This window comes from Melopsittacus undulatus, chromosome 5 (genome assembly GCF_012275295.1).
Source record: "Melopsittacus undulatus isolate bMelUnd1 chromosome 5, bMelUnd1.mat.Z, whole genome shotgun sequence".
In the NCBI taxonomy this organism is placed as follows: Eukaryota; Metazoa; Chordata; class Aves; order Psittaciformes; family Psittaculidae; genus Melopsittacus; species Melopsittacus undulatus.
In genome coordinates, this window is record NC_047531.1 from 65570124 (window position 1) to 65589821 (window position 19698).

General features: G+C 36.7%; 1 protein-coding gene across 2 annotated transcripts in view; it reads left to right on the forward strand.

Annotated features, from left to right (window-relative positions):
* The window catches only part of TBC1D15 (TBC1 domain family member 15), a 34003-nt gene extending 21821 nt beyond the window's left edge, over window positions 1-12182 (forward strand). Inside the window, exons 10-17 of one of the 2 annotated variants that reach the window (XM_005143008.3) lie at window positions 299-393; window positions 1766-1882; window positions 4564-4664; window positions 5934-6033; window positions 6410-6507; window positions 9383-9499; window positions 10062-10148; window positions 10834-12182. In XM_005143008.3, coding sequence (XP_005143065.2) covers window positions 299-393; window positions 1766-1882; window positions 4564-4664; window positions 5934-6033; window positions 6410-6507; window positions 9383-9499; window positions 10062-10148; window positions 10834-11040 — 922 coding nt within the window. In that variant the 3' untranslated portion in view covers window positions 11041-12182. The remainder of the gene's footprint in view (window positions 1-298; window positions 394-1765; window positions 1883-4563; window positions 4665-5933; window positions 6034-6409; window positions 6508-9382; window positions 9500-10061; window positions 10149-10833) is intronic. The other variant, XM_031043602.2, reaches the window with a different exon arrangement.
* Window positions 12183-19698: the final 7516 nt, after the last annotated feature.

Sequence of the window (19698 nt, forward strand, 5' to 3'; positions counted from 1 at the left end):
GTGAGTACGGTGTGGTTGTTTTTTTTAAGAAAAGATTTCAAAGCTGCTTTTTTACTTGAGGCATGCAGTGAAGTAGAAAGGGTTTTGGAAACTTAAAAGCAGCTAAAGGCTGCTGAATGCAAATAAATGCTTGAGACTTTCTTAAAAATTGCTGTTATATGAAAGTAAACATACTATGTAAATGGTGTGGTTATGCCATTTATGCCAAAGAACAAATGGAATGAATGAATGGTTAAATAAAAAAAGAAGTGTAGTAATTGAGCATATTTTTGTCTCAAAATTATCTTTTCTCCTTCAGGGATGAATATTTCAGGATGAAACTGCAGTGGAAATCTGTCAGTGAGGAACAGGAAAAACGAAATTCAAGATTGAGAGATTACCGGAGTCTCATAGGTAAATTTAGATTTAGAAATGGACCTAACTGTACGAATGTGCATACTCTTACAATTCAATCTGAATTTGAAAAAATGTAAGCTTTTGAGTAACCTGTGTATGAAGAGACACTCAAAGCTGACATATTGCTGTCCTAGAGGTGTCTGAACTTCTTGTACTCAATATTAGAACTTCCTCAACCAGAGTAATTCAGAGCTTTACATGTCAGTGTTACAGAATGGCTGGATTTTTTAACTTCTTTCACTTAGTAACAAAAGGATCTTTATTTCTTCTTACTTCCTGGTGTAATTTTACTTGGAATGACATTAGAATAATGACAGTGTAAGAATGTGAAAATGCATCTGTCCATATTTAAAAATTTATTATAAGCATTTGTATATGTGCATTCTGACTTGTGGTGGGTTTATATCTACTTCTAAAGATTTCATCAAGTTCTGCTGACTAGTAGCAATTTGTATACTCAGGTCTTTTTGGTAGTGAGATTTGGAAACCACGTTTAGGATTGCTAAATAGTTGTTTCAGGAAACAGGGTAAGATTGTTTTTGTTATTCTGAGTTGTGAACTTAACTTGTTTCAGCCAGTTATTCAGTAGGCAAGCTGAAAGGATTGAGTCTCATCTTAGTAGATCAATCTTAAAGAGTGTATATATTAACAGTTTTGTTTCTGTTGAAGCAGTTCGGTTCCTTTTTAAGTGTTTGAAATGTAAATGACAGTATTAGGCTTACATTGTGAAATAGATCCCAAACTATAAATTGCTACTCTTATTAAAGCACGTTCAAAATTTGGCTTATTTCAATAAATCAAATCCTGAATTTTTATTATTCTGGAGTATGCTGTGTGCTTGCTGTGTTTGAGGCATGAGAACTGCTGATGGAACAGGCAGTTTCAGCTCACTATGAATTATATGAGCTTAGAAGAATTTATAAACATGCTGTTGTGAACTATCACAGTGTCTCTGAGCTGATCATGTGTTAACTTCCCTACTATGGCTTATGCTGCATTGCATAAGTATTCATAAATGGCATTGCATAGCTAACTCGCATAAAATTGTTAATCCATGTAGGTGTAAAGCATTTTAACTGAATTATAATCAGGAAGTATTCCATAAAAAGTATTAACAAATAAAAAGGGGCAGAAACCTTTAAAATCTGTTTATAAGCAAATCCTTTTATTGCAGACAGGATTTTCTTTCGTTTAAAATACTCTTTATCTTGAAATGCCATTCAGTTATGCAGTTGTCTTAAACACTTCAAAGCTTTGCAGCATTGTTTGAGGAAAAAAGCAGCAGCTTAAAAATCATTCTGAACTCATTTGATGCTGGCTTTGTAGAATTTGCTTTGAAAATGTTTTTAAATCTGGACTTTTTCCTTAGAAAAAGATGTAAACAGAACAGATCGGACAAATAAATTCTATGAAGGTGAAGATAATCCAGGATTGATTTTACTTCATGATATTTTGATGACCTATTGCATGTATGACTTTGACTTAGGTAAGTTGTGTTCCTCTGAATGTAAAAGCCTTTTCAGTTTCCAAAATGCAGCTTTGATTATATTAATGCCTGTTTAACACAGTTCAACTTGTTTTGATAACAATTCTTTTTGTAGCTGTCAAGATGTATAATTTAATAATGTAGGTAACTTTATTCAGTTTCTCATCCTGTTTTTTCCTTCTATCAGGTGCTTATCACGGGCATCTGAATTCATCAGCTGAGGTGGGACTGGGGATTAAGTGACAGTTTGTCTTCCCCATAGTCCTATTGGTTGTTGTGGTTTTTTGTTGTTTATTTGTATTTTAGGATTGAAGCAGGTTTGCTTTTTAGAGCTTTATATGGGTTTGGGTCTCTGGAGCTTGAGAGTTACATCCATTTTTACAACTGATATATCAATAAAAATGGTAAACCAGCTGTCACTGCTGTAATTAAAGCTTAGCATGCTGAGACAGCTGTTTGTAAACATAGATGTTTACAATACTTCAGAAGATGGTTCTTGAGGACTACATTTAACAGTCTGTCAAATTACACTTCAGTGTACACATCTGTTGCAGAAGGAAGAGCATATAAGGCTTTGCTTTAATCATAGCATATATGAGATGTATTGGTTGGGGATGCAAAAGATATTTCTAGTTGGTTCTCCCCTCCACTCCTGCCATGACATCTGGCTGTGTACTTTTTTGTGTGTGCATTCTATCTCAAAATAGTGTGGGGTTCTAAAAGTTCACTTTGTGCCAGATTTTGAAAGCAAAAAGTTGGAACAAATGTTTGATTGCTAGTAAACTTGCTGCAGAGGCATAGTACTTGTCAGCTTTTGTCCTTTCTGTCAAGTCTGTAGAGGAACTAGATCTTTGGCATGGAAAAGAAAGGGAAAACTGATTTAGACTATTTAAGCATGTAGCTCTGTTCCACGTGTCAACCTGCATTAACACACAGTGACATATAAGTGAAATTAAAGAACATTCACCACCCACTATTAAAAACATTGTTTGGATGGCATACATGTATGCAGTGGATAAGTATTCAGTTTTATAAACAAGCAAGAATAATGGAAATATAGTACATTTGACACGTTATCTGTTCCAGGCTTCTATGCTACTCAAACATTTGTACAATGCTGCACTTAATCCTTCAACAGCAGCTGTAGAGAGGTTTGAATAATGCCACAAACTGCCAGATACGGAAAGGGACAGAACAGCTGTTAATACTACATTTTTCTGAAGGAATTCCTCAAGTCTGTGTTAATAAAACATTTTATTCTTTAAGAGGCTTTTAAACTGTTTTGGACAGAATTTTCCCTCCATTTGTTTTTAATTGGCTATTAGTATGAAATGTGTGGGAATAAAACTTTTTTTTTTTTGACCTTTCAGTTGTGTTCTGTTCCTTGTATTTTTCTCCTCACATGAGCTCCACAGTCCCACCGTCATTGATTCAAACCCTCTTGTCATTTATTAAGTTATAATTACATCATTAAGAAATGGAATCAGTCAGCTGAGAAATGTTGTGCTGAACCAACCACTGATGATAGACATAAATCATGTTCTCCCTTAAGGATGTCTGAGGCCATAGGACAGTAGATGAGCTGACTTGAGTGTCAGCGGTATGGTAGTTTCAAGAGTTGGGGAAAAAATAAGCTCTAAAGCCCATTGTCCCCCTACTCTTCTTAATTGGGCTGTTAATTACAAACGAGCTGGAAAAAGTATTTAAAAGCTATAAAATTCTTAAACTGTTTTGTGTACAACCAATATTTTCTAGCTATTTGTAACATTGATGTGCTCTAAAAATAGGTATTTTACTCTCCGATTTAATGTAAACTTTTCTAAGGCATGTGAGTGTGTTCTGTGGCATATGAACTTGTTTCACCATTTCTGGGCACAGAAACCTTAAGGTGCTTCCTTGAATCAGGTCTGGATATGTTTCATGTTTCTCACAGGCAACTAATCCTTTTCTCCAGTTTGATAGGTAGTAGTCTTTTTTGTTGATAGCTGCTTGGTTACGTAGATGGTGTTGGGCTTTGGTTTATTTAAAATATCATCCTAGCAGAACAGTCCTGATTTCCCTAAATACTGGAATCCTTCAAGTATATTCAGTGCCAGAAAAAAAGAAATGCTAAATGCAGAATTTTCTACATAAAAGCTATTGTACCAGATGTTTTTGTGGGATTGAAACTCAACATCTCCTCTTTGAAAAAAAATCTTCATCTGGGGGCGGGGGAAAGTGGGAAGACATTAATAGATTTTAAATGTCTAGAGGAAAGTGACCAATTCAGATAGAAAGGAGAATAATTACAAGTCTGTATTTGCAATAGTACAAGGTATATATTTAATCTTCTTGAAAATATCAATATATGCTCCTGAGCTGTAATGGGTACTTTTAAAATTAAAATTCAATTCTGATGTTAGCTCAGTTTGTATGTATTTTAACAACTCTAAACCCAATGTTTTATGTTCTCTGTAGGTTGGCAGAATCAGCTGCTGAATCTTGTTAGATCTGCTGGATGCTGGTGGTTATTAATACAAAAATGTCTTTACTGGTGGTTGAGTTGGAACACTATAGTATCCATACAAACTTGGAATGCTAACATTTGTTTCAGTCATTCAGCACCTTGAAAAATTACTAATAAATTTCTGAATTTAACTAAATTCTTATTTGCCTTTTCTCCCCCCTTTTTCTCCTTTAAGGTTATGTTCAGGGGATGAGTGACTTGCTATCACCTGTTTTGTATGTTATGGAGAATGAAGTAGATGCCTTTTGGTGCTTTGTATCATACATGGATCAAATGGTAAAAGGCTTTTTTAGTCCACTCAAACGTATAAGCTACAGACAGCATGTGGAATTAATTTTATTTCATACATTTCATTGGGGTTTTTAATTTTTTTAAAGCAGTCATGTTTGAAGTTATATTTTCTTTGATTGACATGCCTTATGGTGGGTTTGTGATACTATTACTGTGTAATGCAGACAAATTCAGCTCCTTGGAAGTTCCAAAGTAATTTGGAGGCATCACAGATGAATTTGTATTAATCGGGTCCTCTTGCATGACTTTGTTCAGGATAAGGGTTCCCTGTCACCCCTGCTTTTTGGCATTTGTTAAATGTGTCCTGGGTTCAGTAGTAGCAGTTTTTTCTCCTTCTTAGTAGTTGGTGCGGTGCTGTGTTTTTGACTTTCAGCCTGGGAACAGTGCTGATAACACTGATGTTTTTAGTTGTTGCTCTGTAATGTTTAGTCTGACCAAGGACTTTGTGAGTCTCATGCTCTGCCAGGGAGCAGGGGAAACTGGGAGGAAGCAGAGACATGACACCTGACCCAAACTAACCAAAGAGGTATTCCATACCACAGCACATCATGCCCACTATATAAACTGGGGGCAGTTACCCTGAAGGGCGAGATCACTGCTTGGGTCAGGCTGGGTATCGGTCGGTGGGTAATAATCAGTTGTATTCTCTTCCCTTGTTATTTCCCTTATGATTATTATTATTGGTGGTATCAGCAATGGTTTGTGTTATACCTTAGTTACTGGACTGTTCTTATCTCAGCCCGTGGGAGTTACATTCTTTCGATTCTCATCCCCATTCCCCGGGAGCAGGGGGAGGAAGGTGGGGAGCGGGGAGTGGGTAAGCGGCTGCATGGTTCTGAGTTACTGTCTGGGCTTAAAACATGACAAAATACAATTTAGATTTTCTGCAAACTGAAGCTTTTGCAAATTGTTCATGTGGCAAAAACGTATGTGACTGGTAGGAGAATACAAAAAAAAGTTGTCTTTTGATTTGAGTGCAGTGGTGCTGCTTGAAGATATAGAGCATAGGCTAATATAAAACCATCACTTACTATATACAAATATGTTATCAAAGAAACATAGTTCACTGCATTAGTTAAACCTTTCAGTAAAAGGCAGGCATTTCACTAGGTAGAACTACAGTTAAATATGCATGTTATATACCTGAAGGGTGAGAACCATGGTTGCAATAACAAAACTTTTTTAAAAGAACAGCTGTAAATATCAAAGTTGTCATTGACAAAAATGACAGTGCTAATGTTTTATTCCATGCAGCATCAGAATTTTGAAGAACAGATGCAAGGGATGAAGACGCAACTAGTTCAGCTGAGTACTTTGCTTCGTTTACTAGACAGTGGATTTTGCAGTTATTTAGGTAGGTGTATTATTCATGCACACTAACTGAAACAATTTACTGCATTCCGTATGCATTAATGTCCTTGCCAGTCTTTAAACATACTTCCAATAATAATATATGAATACAGGACTTAAACATTAATAACACCTAAAAGATTTTAGTAATTGCTTCGTGCCTATTGAAAAACATGGTCACCTTGTTGCTGATATTAAATGTATGCTCTCCTCTGGCAAATATCTTTGATTCTGAAACAGGATTACTGTCATAAAAATCAGTGGTATGATTCTGTACCTGTAAAGTGTGATTTGTTCTGGGTTAGTTGGTTTCTTTGCTTTTTCCCCCTGTTGTCTTAACCAAAGTTGTTGTTTATGAAATGTAATGCTTTTATTCCTAGAATCTCAAGACTCGGGCTACCTATATTTTTGTTTCCGATGGCTTCTTATCAGATTTAAAAGGGAATTTAGCTTTCAAGATATTCTTCGACTCTGGGAGGTAAGAAGATGTTTCATCACACAAACCCCAGCAGTCTTTGGACTTCAGAACAAAAAGCATGGATCATTCTGCAAAGTGCTTGATACTCTGATAGGTTTTAAACTGATTCCATGCAATGAGCTGAGGACAAACTAGCGTATGTTACATACTTTTAGCCAAAACAGCAACTTGGGAATTTAATGAAAAATACTCCTAAGAGCTGGTGGAGATAAACTGGCTTTTTCAGAAGGTTTGGACAGGGTCCTTCAGATGAGGGTCTGAAGTGGAAGTAGTATGTGGAGAGTTATCTATTACCTTTGACTGCAAGACAGCTTATGCTAGAAGAAGCAGTGTGTGTGTCTTGATTAGTTCTTTGATAATTGCTGTGCTTTATAGATTAAGTGAAATGAAGCACCGGCAGGGTAGTTTCTGTGTTAGCCAAAACCTTAAAGAGGATGATGTCAGAAGGTCCAGTTAATTAGGAGGCCTCAAGATGCCAAATAACATGATTTAAAGCATCCAAATGTAGAAGTTCTCATAGTTCCAGGTTAATGAGTTCTTTTTTTTGATTTAGGTAATCTTGGAATCAGGTGGAGTAATTAAGGTGAACTAATATTTTTGTTGAATATTCTTTAGTTCTTTATTCCAAGAAAGTTGAGAAGTGTGTCAGCAGTACAAGTTTACTGTCTAAGATGCATTTAACAAGAGCACAGTATCCACTGAAAACTCCCAAACAAGAGAATAAATGTTCAGATGAATGGAAGGAGTATTTTCTAGAACATAACATCCCATTGGGTTGTGTTGGGGAACAGAAGGGTAATGAAAAGAACAGGACTGAGATACATAAAGTTTGTACTATAATGAAAAATAATGTTGTTTCTGGTATAATGAAGAATAATGTTGATGCTTTTATTAACTTTTTCCACTACTGAAAAAGTACTCGCATAAAAAGGAGGACCAGTATTTAAAACTGTCTAAAGTAAATCTTTTTTAGCTTTTTATTATCCTTTGGTGGAATTTACTATCACAGAGTCATAAGGTGGTATTTTAACTGAAGAGGACTAAAAAGTTTATGAATAACATTCATAAATAAGGGAACGAAAATGTACAAAACCAAAAGAATTCTTTTAGTCCAAGGTATAAATGATAATGATTTTTGGGAGATAAGGTATCATCAATCTCACTTTCCCTCTTCAGTGTGCTATGTCGTCATCTTACTGTGTTTTTAAAGACTAATTTTTCTTTCTAAATTGACAGTGGTATTTTTATTTATAGTTTATAGTCCCAGGCTAGCATGTTTTTATTGCCTCTGCTTTAATGTGTGTATACATCTGCATGCAGAAACAGACTCTATTTCTAGCTCTCAAGTACTTTTTTCTGTCCTAGGAAGACAATAGAAACCTATTGGTATATCATAGTCTTGTAGGTTCTTTCTAGTATGTCATAATGTGTGTTTACAAGTATTCTGTTTCTTTGCTAGGAGATATGGAATGAGAAAGGGGGTAACTTTTAAAAACAAGCTAATTAAGGAATGGTGTTCATGTTTTTATGTGAAAGCTAGTGTCACCTTTGTCAAGGTCCTATTCAAAACAAGTTCCCTATTCATAACTATGCCACTTCAGTGGTATTAGTGGGTGTATAAGTGGGATTTCCACAGGCAAGCTGTAGGCTTAGGAGAGCATTTCACCTTTGTAACCAGCACAGAGAAATTAGTAGCTTTTAGGGTATTTCAGTCTGAGCAAAGTTCATGTGCTTTTTTGCAGTAGCACATGAATTAAGGGAACCCATTTGAAAGTAGTGTTACCCTATGATGTTTTCACTTGCAGAGGGTAGAATGTGGAGAAGAGGAGGTACCATGTGAGATGCCATTCCCAAGTTCTAGGACTTTGGAGCATTTTTAGTCTAATCTGTGAATTTCAGGCATGTTTTTTTTGGATCTCCATTTCAGTCCTTGGACTTGCTTGAACGACTAGGGTAGCAGTGGATACTTTTTGCCTGTTCCCACCAGCTGCATGTCTTCCAGTGTTTCATCTCAAAAAAATGAATGAAGAAGATTGTTCTTTAGACTGGTTATTAGACGTGCACATTAGAGATGTGGGATACCAGTCTGCATCAGCTGGAGTAGAGGCTAAACCCAAGCCATGTCCGCTTACTGAGCAAGAGCTGTAATCAGATTGTGGTAGAAAATGTAGATGATTAAATCATTGCCTTATGGTGCAGCGGTGCACATGCTAGAGAGGTGGCATTCCACCCTATGTGAGTAAGTTGAGACACATTGTGTTTGCAGTTATTTGCAATGCTATATGCAACACCTTTGTTTTGGCCTCTGTGGGACCGAAAGCTAATGTGTCTGCAGTAAGTCAGAAAGTAACACCTACCCACCCCCAACACCTGCAAGTACATATGTTTGGGCTTTTGTAGCAAGGGATTGGGAATAACTTTAGCACCGTTTTTTATAACCATCCCTTCTGTAGGGATTGCTGTGCATGATATAGTTCTACCAATTCATATGTAATGCAGATACATTAAGCCATGCAAATAATTTCTTAGTTTTAAAGACTTCTGTGTAGTTGGTAATTTTAAGTAGAATTTCACATGAGCTGAGGCAGAGCATACCCATTCACAAGACTGCAAGCTCAGGCAGTTTAACAGCATTATAGTGGGCAATCTGGTAGACAGAGAAGTCTTGAAGAACCAGATAAGCATTTGGTGACTCAGGCTAATTTTGGTCACTAATTAGCCAAAAGAAAAATTTCAAGTAATGGTATATACTTAGCTGCCTTAAAAAATAGCTTACTGTTAGTTAAGCACACTTGGCTTGGGGGCTTATTTTCCAAGAACTGCTTTCTGGAGAAAAAGCATAAGCATTTCAAAAGTGGTTTTCATATTTTAACAGGTCATGTGGACGGAATTGCCTTGCCAGAATTTTCATCTTCTCCTTTGTTGTGCTATCTTAGAATCTGAAAAACAGCAAATAATGGACAAGCACTATGGCTTTAATGAAATATTAAAGGTACTGAATTCTTATGCATTGTTTGAATATTGATTAACTTTTTGCAGTTAATGCAATATGTTCTTACTTCCTGCTGGTGTGAGGAAAAAATGAAGATTTGATGGAGATGGATGTATCTTCCAAAGCGTTAAATGCAAACTGAATGTCTATGCATTCAAAATGGTCTATTTGATGAGTGTATTTGGGAATAAGATCATTAACTGATCTCCCTCTTAGACTACTTAGTATGCTTTATCTTAATTTTTGCCTTTTCTTCCAGAATCTTATTTCTTAAATCTTTGCAAATGTGAGCTGGGGGTACCTAGGAGGGCCAGATAGTTTGTCACATTTAGAAGTACTATAGATTCCTCTTGCAGGTCTTGATGTCAGCCAGCTGCTGCATACTACATCTTTCAGTACCCATTTGTCAAAACAAATGGAGCATATTTAGCATTTCATAGCTTAAGGGGCAAGCTTATAAATTGATATTTACTAGCAGTGCAGTACAGTATTAGTGTATTTTACAATAACACATATTTACCATTTATCACATTTTTACTATTCTTTGTGAATATATTTGTAGCATATCAATGAACTGTCTATGAAAATTGATGTGGAATATATACTCTGCAAGGCAGAAGCAATTTCTATGCAGATGATGAATTGCAAGGTAAAGATATTTTGAATATATTTACTGTGAGCATTTATAGACAATAAAAGTACGTAGTTAGCTGTAAGCATGCATGTATGACTTGCAAAATAATTGATGACTGGGTGTGATCAAGAACATGCTGTATGTTTATAGCACCTATATTCTAGAGGTCTGTATGCAAAAATGATTTAATTTTACAGAGCAACATCGTTTACTGGGGATGAGCAGGATTGTGCCTTTTGGTTGTGATTTTGTAAGTCCTACTAGTTAACCTCAGTACAAGTAATTTGATCTTCAGTGTGCTCAAGAAAAATGAGGTGAAAGGTGCATTGCACTGAAAGCATACCAGGCTTATAAGGCAGAAGCTAATGGTTCACTCAAGAAAACTAATTTCAATAAGATGAAGTGTAATAGTTGTTTAGACTTCTAATTTTACAATGAAGAATATATTGTTCATAAGGAGTTGATTCGTGAGCCTGTCCCCTTTGCTGCTTTTTTGAAAAGCCAGATACAGGAAATTGTAACTTTAATGGAACTAATGGTGAGAGAGATGGTTTCAGTACAGCTAAATTCAGATAAATGGTTATTTACTAGGGCTGGGGCATGGGCTTGGGGGGATGACAGCTCATTGTAAACTTATTTATTTATTTATTTTATTACAGTGATTTTTAGTACTACTTGGGTTTTTTTTCCTGCTTTTTAGGAATTGCCTCAAGCAGTTAGTGAGATCCTGGGGATGGAAAGCAGTTCTGTAACACCTGATTCAGATAATGGAGAAGATGAAAGCCGAGCCATGTTGAATTGTCCAGCTTCATTATATGAGAGTATTTCAACACCTGTAATTGCTGCCAATGGTACGAGAGACAGCACTCAACAGATGTCTGAGACGCAGAGCCTGACACCTGCATAATCACAGATGGTTACATTGAAGAAAGACTTTTACTGAGCACATTTTTTTAAGCACTTGAGAGATGGATATTTAAATTTGGTGTTGATTAAGCTTTAAGGTTGGAAAGAATATCTGTACTGTAATGCTCTCTCATTAAAGCTTTACAACATGACTCAACTATTTTTGTAGTTTCTTCTACCAAAACAGCCTTTTGTTTTCAATAACATTCCTTAATATTTTTGTAGCCAAGTGCATTTTTCTTTTTGCTGGTGAACTGGAAATGGATGGTGATTAAGCATGAATTTACAAATTCTGCATTTACTGAGCTTTCACACGTACTGATTTAAGTGTGAGCTCTTTGGAGCAGATTCACGATAGGAGCTGAAGCTGCTGTACAAAATTTTCAAGCTGAAGAGATGCTGATGTGTTAAAGAAGGATTGTTTTGTAAATGAATGGGGTTTCCCTATCTCAAATGTTTACAAAAATACTTCAAAGTATTTGTTGCTGGTTGAATGTAGATTTGAAGTGGACATTTATACTTACACAGTTGAATGTCCAAAAACTGAATTTTGTGTAACTGGGAGTGGATGAACAGTATATTTTTACATTAACATATCTTCCCTTTATATATGCATATATATATTTACACACATACACACACTATATACATAAATGTTTGTGAATACTAAAAAGGATAGTCATATTTTCAATATCTGAATAAACTTGACTGTTCATTCATATGAATCAGTTTGACCAAATTAATGTAAAGCTCCAACTTGGGCTCTTTTTCAGAACTTTTCTAACTGAAAGTAACTTTCATGTGAATACATTCAGTCCTACACTTGAGATAATTTTGCAATTGATTTCTTTCAAACTTTACTAATGTTTATCTTTGCTAATATATTAACTGATCAATTAACTACTTGCACTGTTTTTATGGCAAGATTATTTGGAGAATTAATAAGCAGATAACTGAAAAACCACAAACCAAACCAGTAATTGCAATTAACATGAATGCATTTTTTTTGTACATGCAAAAGGCAGTGTGAGTTTATTCCATGCCATGCTGATGTCCTTTGATGTTATGTGAAATTTAACATAACTGATTCAGTGTATTTGATATTTGGTAACTATTGTACATATATAAAATAAAAATCAAAGCTGATTTAGTGTTTTTAATTAAATCTTATTTAGAGAAACAAAAATCTAGTTGTCTGATTGTTGATATAAGAACATAAGACAGAGGGGATAACTAACAATGATTAGTCTATTTATAAATTTATTTTGTGAGTAATGAAGAGCAGTGGGAGTATCTATTGCAGAGTGGAACATGCCTTTCATCTTTGGGCAGCTGATGTGTGGGATACGGTTGAGCTCTTCTGGAGCAGTTTTACGTCTGCAAATGTTATTTGTGCCATCTAAAGCAAATATAAGTAATCCGAAAAGGCTTTAATAGATAAGTTGTTACAATAATTTGAGACCTGATTACACTTCTGTCACAAGTTGTGAACAAACACTGGAGAGCTGAATTGGTATAGATTTTGTTTTTAATATTGTCAATGTGCTATCTCTCATCAGTTAATAAGAAATGTCTGATGTTGTGGAAGTCAAGGATTGACAGCTCAGTGTATCTGTAGCCTTTCATTTCCTGTCCAGGAAATTACTGTGAAGCATTGTGCCTTTGTTCACTGCTAAGCATTGTGCTGCTTGGCAGTTAGTTTAACATAGTGTAGAATGCAGAAAATCATTGGAACTTATGTAATCAACACTGGTTCAAATACACTAAGCAAGTTAGTTTCAGTATTTTTGGAGCACCTAGTTCGCTTTGAAGTATACTTGCAGAATGGTTTTTTGAGTTATATTAAGTTGAAACTAAGGGGAGAGGGAAGTGTCTAGAACAGAAATGTATCGGTCGAGTCTGTCAGTTAACTGTGCATGGTTCTTGGTTATTGAGGACATGGAGCCACAAAAATACCTTGTTATATGCAACATATTAAGATGTTGAAGAATACAATAACTGGCTGAACATGAATATTCAGATGTTTAAGAAAAACATGTTTTAAGTGGATTTCTGTAATCTCTTAGAATTAACAGCTATGGCTTCCTAGAAATACTAGTACCCCTTAAAGCTTGCCTTTCCATTTTGGGTATGATTCTTGATCTTTTCCCTTTGTATGAAGCACGTGAATTTCAGGGATGAGATGTTTGTTCCTGAATTAACAGCAGCTGCTGTGGAAGGCTTGGAGTAAGTATGCTTGCTCTGCTTCCCAACAATAAGATCAAATCCCCCTTGCAGCATATGTTATCTGTAGTTTCCTTCCTGCCAACTTTGCAAAGATCTGCAATCATGAAGAATCTCATCCTCCACTGAACTACTGATTCTTGGGGATGAATTTAGCCTAAGCTGATGAGACAACTGACACTAAGAGATCTGCATCAGGATCATGATGGCTGAAGAAATGCCATGTTGGAGGTTCTGGAGGTGCAATTTTGGTTTTTATATGAATCATTTAGATGGCTTTAGAGAATATCTGCTTCTTAGAATTAAGAAATACGAACTAGCTGAATACATTTTTAGTTATAGTTGTCAGGCTATAAAAGAAGTAATACTTGCTTAGTTCCAGCAAACCCATTTTGTTTTTAATGCTTTACTGGAAGATAATAATCTTTTGGAGTATTTTAAAGCTTTATACTTTTCAGTCCTAGCAGTATGCCAGTGTTATCTGTTCCAAGGTAAAAATTACATTTATGTTGGTCTTGAGAGAACTTTTTCTTAGTTTGCCTATGTGGGCAATTAAACTTGTTTCAAAAGGACATTCTTGGGGTCTTTTTCTTCTGTTGGGGGACACTGGAATGGGTTGCCCAAGGAAGTTGCGAATGCTGTATCCCTGGTGGTGGTCAAGGCTAGGTTGGACAGAGCCTTGGGTGACATGGTTTAGTGCGAGGTGTCCCTGCCCATGGTATGGGGGTTGGTACTTTATGATCTTAAGGTCCTTTCCAGTGCTACCTGTTCTGTGATTCTAAGAAGATAGCTTACAAAAAGGAATGTTGGCTGAAGCTTCTTGGAGGTTTGGACTAATGTGAATATTTTTAGAATGGTTTTGATACTAGGAGATTAAAATATGAAAGGATGATACAAAGTTGCCCATAGCCATCACTTAACACATCAGTTGTATTGACTACATTTAGTAAACATATGCCTGTCCTGTGCTTCTATGATGACCATGTTTGCACCTAGTGAATGTTGTAGCCAGTGGCCTTCAAATGTATGTGAAGTGTAGAGGTTTGTATTCATTGTTGTGACTAATCTTCTTGAAGGCTACATATATGTTATAACAGGTCCTGATTGCTTTAAGAACCAGATGTGGAAATACAGTGTTGTTTGTATTAGGAATTGGGTTTATTTTTAATCTGTAGTTTAATTAAAATTAAGGTGTTAAAGTTCCACAAGCCCAGTTCTTAAAACCTTTGAGTTTTTCTGGTGGAGAAATTTAAGATGCTGTTGCTGCCTCTTCAATTATTCTGTTTTTTTCTTATATGTTACACTATGAAATTCTTTATCCACACTGATTCCTCAGTACTTTCAAATACACTCATTAGCACTGAATCAGAGCTCTATTGTTGCAACGTTTCAGAAAGCCAAAAAAAGTGTTCTCTTAGCTTTCATTTTTTTTTATATATTTTAATTCGGAATGTGAGGCACTTTCTCCTCACTTTTCTAAACAATTCTCTGTTACAGGATTCTTGCCTAATGTGAAAAAAAGATTCTATTATAAACTATTTGGCATTCAGAATTTGCACAGTGAACAAGTTTTGTATTGCTAGCATGATTCATGCATCCTTGTGTGATGCAAATGAAGTCTTACCAAGTTTGGGACTGAAATTCCATAGGTAAAAAGTATCTGTTCTCCTTAGATTGTTCCATGTCAGACACCACAAATAACAGTGCTGAAGAGGTTAGTGAAATGTTAAAAGTGCGTCTGTGAATTTATTTATGTTAACAAATGGGGGTAATGATTTGTTTCGGAGATGTGTTCCTCAGACTCAAGTTTTATCAATATTCTTGTACAGATGCAACTTAAAGCTGGAGTTTGGTCCATGGGCCGTGGAAAACTGGCTGGTGACATGGTTTTGTCTGTGGCTGGCTAAATATTTTAATATATATTTTTCAAACCTGTTGACTTTTCTGAACATTTCCAGTCATTTGCTGGTGCCATTTCTGTCTATGTGAAAGGCTGCTCTTAGGAGAAAATTTCCATGGTCTGCTCTATGGTGGCTGGGAGTAAAGCAGGAAATCCTAACCCTTGGTTCTGTGCATGCAATTACCTACCTATATCTAGCTCTGCTGTTGACATGACTGTATATGAGCATGATAAGGTGATGAGATGCAGATACCTAACTGAGCGCTTAACAGACATTTCACATAAGCTTGCTATTATATTTGATTTAAAGATGCTTTCAAATGCACTTTTTATGGTGTTAAAAGATGAGTTGTGCTTCATGTTTAGTGGGACTTGAAAATGTCTGCTATTCAATTAAGTGATGTTATTGCACTGCAGGCCTTGTATAAATTAAGCTTGAATTTAATTTTTCATTCAAGTGGGGATTTTAAACCTTTTTTTTGAGAATAGATGCAATTTTTTTCATGTTGAATCGCTATATTCTGGCACAAACTAATTTTCTGATGAATTGCAAACAAAAAATATATTGTAGGCTGTCAGTTTTTGCCTCATCCAAAGTTAATTTCACAATTGAATCAAATACGTATTTCAGACTGTCCATGTAATTCAGGTAAATGAAGTCTTCTAGATGGGTTTCATTTGAAGGAATTCAATTGTAGTATATATTTGGATTATACAGGCTACATGTACCCTACGCTAACATTAGTTCTTGGATTGTTTCTACATACATATCTTGTTATTAACCAACTAACTGCAGAGCCCTGCTGTGCAGAGCTTAAACTTCTTCCCAGTCTAGCAGTTCAGCGAATGGTGGTCACTTGTTTCCCCTCTGTGTGGTGTGGTTGACCCTGACCAGCAGCAAGCACCCACCCAGCCCACTCCCCACAGGATGGGGAGAGAGTAAAAAGAAGGCAGGAAGGCTCATGGATTGAGACAATGACAGTTTAAAAAGGAAGGCAAATTCTGCTCCCACAAGCAAAGCACAAAGAGGATTTCATTCACTACTGCCCCATGAGCAGGCAGATGTCAAAGCACTTCTGGAAAACAAGGCTTCAGCACAGGTTCCTTGGAAAGATGACTATGACCATGAATGTGCCTGCTTCCTCCTCTCCCTGAGCTTTTATTGCTGAGCACAGTGTTATGTGGTATGTCCCTTTGGTCAGTTTGGGTCAGCTGTCCTGGCTGTGTCTTCTCTTAACCTCTTGGGGAACAAGTGACAGCATGTCAATAGTGTGCAAGCACTGCTCAGCAACAGCCAAAACACAGGTGGAGTGTTACCAGTGCTGTTTTAGGCATAGACCCAAAGCATAGCACCATAAGGGCTGATACAAAGAAAGTTAACTTCATCCCAGCCCGACCCGGTTTGGTGTGATGATACATTCTTCATGGTATCTGAGATCATGCTAGAAAAAACTGAATCCTTCCTACTGAAGAGGACACTTCTTAAGTGCTCATCTAGACCTGATGCAACATACAGCTATATTGCATCTAAGCAACTTGGATTCAGCTATTCTGTTGCTTGTCGTAACTGAATGAAATTGAACACCAGAATTTCCAAAACACGTTTTTTTGGTGTATGAATTGGTCCAGAAGTCCTTTAGGTTACATGGATGCATGCCACCTTTGCGTTTGGCTCTTTGAGAGCTTTCACATACCCTTCTGGTTTTATTGTTAAAGTAACCGATGGAAGAAACCAAGTCTTCAAAATTACAGATATTTGGGTTCAGGGACTTGATAATTCCTCAAGCAGCAAAGTAATGCAGCTACTGCTACCAGAAGTGGCAGTCCTGGTTCCTTGTTCTCTGCCATGTGCCACTACCTCTTTTATGCTGGTATGATAAATTTGTGCAGTGTATGGTGAATCACATGAAAGAGCTGACAAATTGCATGCTTAACCAGTTCTTTTAGCCAGGTCAATCATACCACACATTTTTTCACTATGAAGTATATACCTGAGTATATGCATACACCAAGTTAGTTAAACTCATAGGTTTGCAGTATCGGAAGGAACTTTTAAAAGCTTGTCAGTAACAGACTAGGCTCAACTGTCTCCTGCTGGAAGGTATGACTGTTTTCTGCCATTATGCCCATCCACTGAAGGATATGAAGGTATCCATTTGGAGGATAACTTCATAGATCCTGCAGTGTATTAGGCAAGCACTTTTCAGATGTTTGTGGACCTTCAGGGCAGTTTGAATGATAAGGTGTAGCTGGGGATTTTTTGTAACTTCTGACTCCCTTTACCTGAGCTCTCCCTTCTCTTGTAAATATACAGCTGGTCATATACAAGTAGCCTTTCCCCTGCCAAGATCTGTTTAAATCTTGTAATTGTTACAGCATCTCTGAGGTAGGTATAGTCTGGGAACTTACAGGTGGTCTCTACACAGTCATTTAGGCTATTATTAAATAGTACAGGAGATGAGGGTAGGTACTTACGGCTCTCTGTTTTCTGTACCCTTTCATTTAGCAGTGAAGACACCCTTTTGCCCTATTAGTTCTATCTGGACCTGGTTCCTTATCTGTCTTGTGAGAATGTTATGACAGATCACGCCAAATGCTTCACTACCATCAAGATGAATGACGTGTAGTTTTCCCTTGGTCCACAGAACTGTCATAAAAGGAAATGAGATTTGCTTGGCTCAATTTATTCTCAGCAAATCCATCTTGACTGTTTAATCATCTGTTATCTTCTAGGTCTTTACAAACAATTTTGGTACTTCTGTTTTCTCCAACAAATGAAATTAGACTGGTCTATAATTCTTCAGCCCTTCATCCTCCCCAGTGACTTCTTAAAAATGGACATGATTTTGGCCTTTCCCCAGTCTTTTGACTCTTGCCCATTCCCTGGGCTCTTAAAATAGCCACTGATGGCAGAGATCTAACAAGCCTACTCTGTAAGTGTGGTGTCTGCCAAGTCATTTGCTATCCCAAATATCCCAGACTTATCTGAAATACTCTCCAACATTGTTTCATCTTCTTCAAAGCTAAAACCTTACCTCTGCCCTTCCTACTAATTATGATAGAACTATGGTCACAGTTGATTCTTTCAGCAAAGAATGATGTTAAAAGAGCATTACATACTTAGATCACTTAAAGTTTGTTTTGTCCTTTCCTTGTGTTTGGTAGTGGACTAATACTTCAATTCTGATGGCTGCTCCTCTATTTATTAAAAAAAATTGCTTTGAATGTCCTATACTAATTACTTTGAATTTTGCACCGTAGCCGTTGTCTATGTGTTATGCTTCCTGTATTTAGTAGCCTGGTCCTAGTTTTCATCTCCTCTAAGCTCCTTTTTGAATTGAAGGTAATGACAAACTTAGGATAATATTAGTGACAGTGTAGTAGGAGACTATACTTCCTCTACAGTGAAGCAGTTTCCTAATGAAACTTTTTTTTTGTTTTTCCTGAAACAAGGAAAGAATTGTCTTTTTTTGCTCAGGTTTCCTCCCCTTGGGGGCTGTAATAGCTGAATTTATTGAAGTCCTCTTTTCTGAAAGTGTCAGTTTCTGCTTTATTCTCATAACTCTTTTTTGCTGAAGAACAGAGATTTTTTGAATATCTGCTTCAATGAACTTTCAATTCAAGGGAGAAGCAATCACTCCATGGGATTAATGGGCAGACAGAATAGTTAAAATAGTTCAGTCACTTGAGTCTTCTCCACCTGTAGTATAGTACCTGGTGACACAGGGTACCTTTGTTTTTGCATTCATAAGTCATCCTGAAGAGGTTATGAGAGACAGAAAACCTTTGCCATGCTCTAGTTACTGCACAAGAGCTGTGATAGATAGCAAGGCTACTGGGTAGTAGAGTCATTGATTTGTCTGATGTCCCAGCTGCAGGGCTAGCATCTAACAGTAGAGGAAATCATGCTCTGTCATGCCGGTAGGAGAAAAGCCACCCAGCAGGGCTTGGTTTCATCTTTGGAGCAGTTGGAGAGCACAAAGCAATCTCACATAAATTGTTCAACTGCAGAAACTGTGTCTGTGTATCTCAGGCAGAGAAGGAAGGAATATGAAAGTCTAAATCTACTTTCCCATCATTAAAAATAATGAATAAACATGACTGAGAATGTCTCTTGCAACCTCAGGATATGAGACTGGACTAATACATGAAGACACGCTTTCCTCTGACTGGGAAAAAGTAAAACTTTGTAGGTTAGCATAATGAGAATGATCTGAATTACAGGAGCAGGTAGAGGAACCAAATATTACTACAAACTTATTGTCAAGCAGAAGAAAAGGAGCATTATTACATTTTACACATGGGAAATGCTGGAAAAGTGAAGCTAAAAGGGTGTGCTTCAGGTCCCCCTCTGAGTTCTGAGGCAGCTCAGGACCAGCTCTGTCCTGGTCCTGAACATCCGTGACCATCCGTTTTAAGAAAGGGGTCATCTAACTGGCAATGACCAGTTTGGATTGGAAACTTTTGCTGATTTTTGGTAGTTGTGATAAATGGGAAGATTCCATGATACTCCATAGATGTTAGGTATTTATTCGT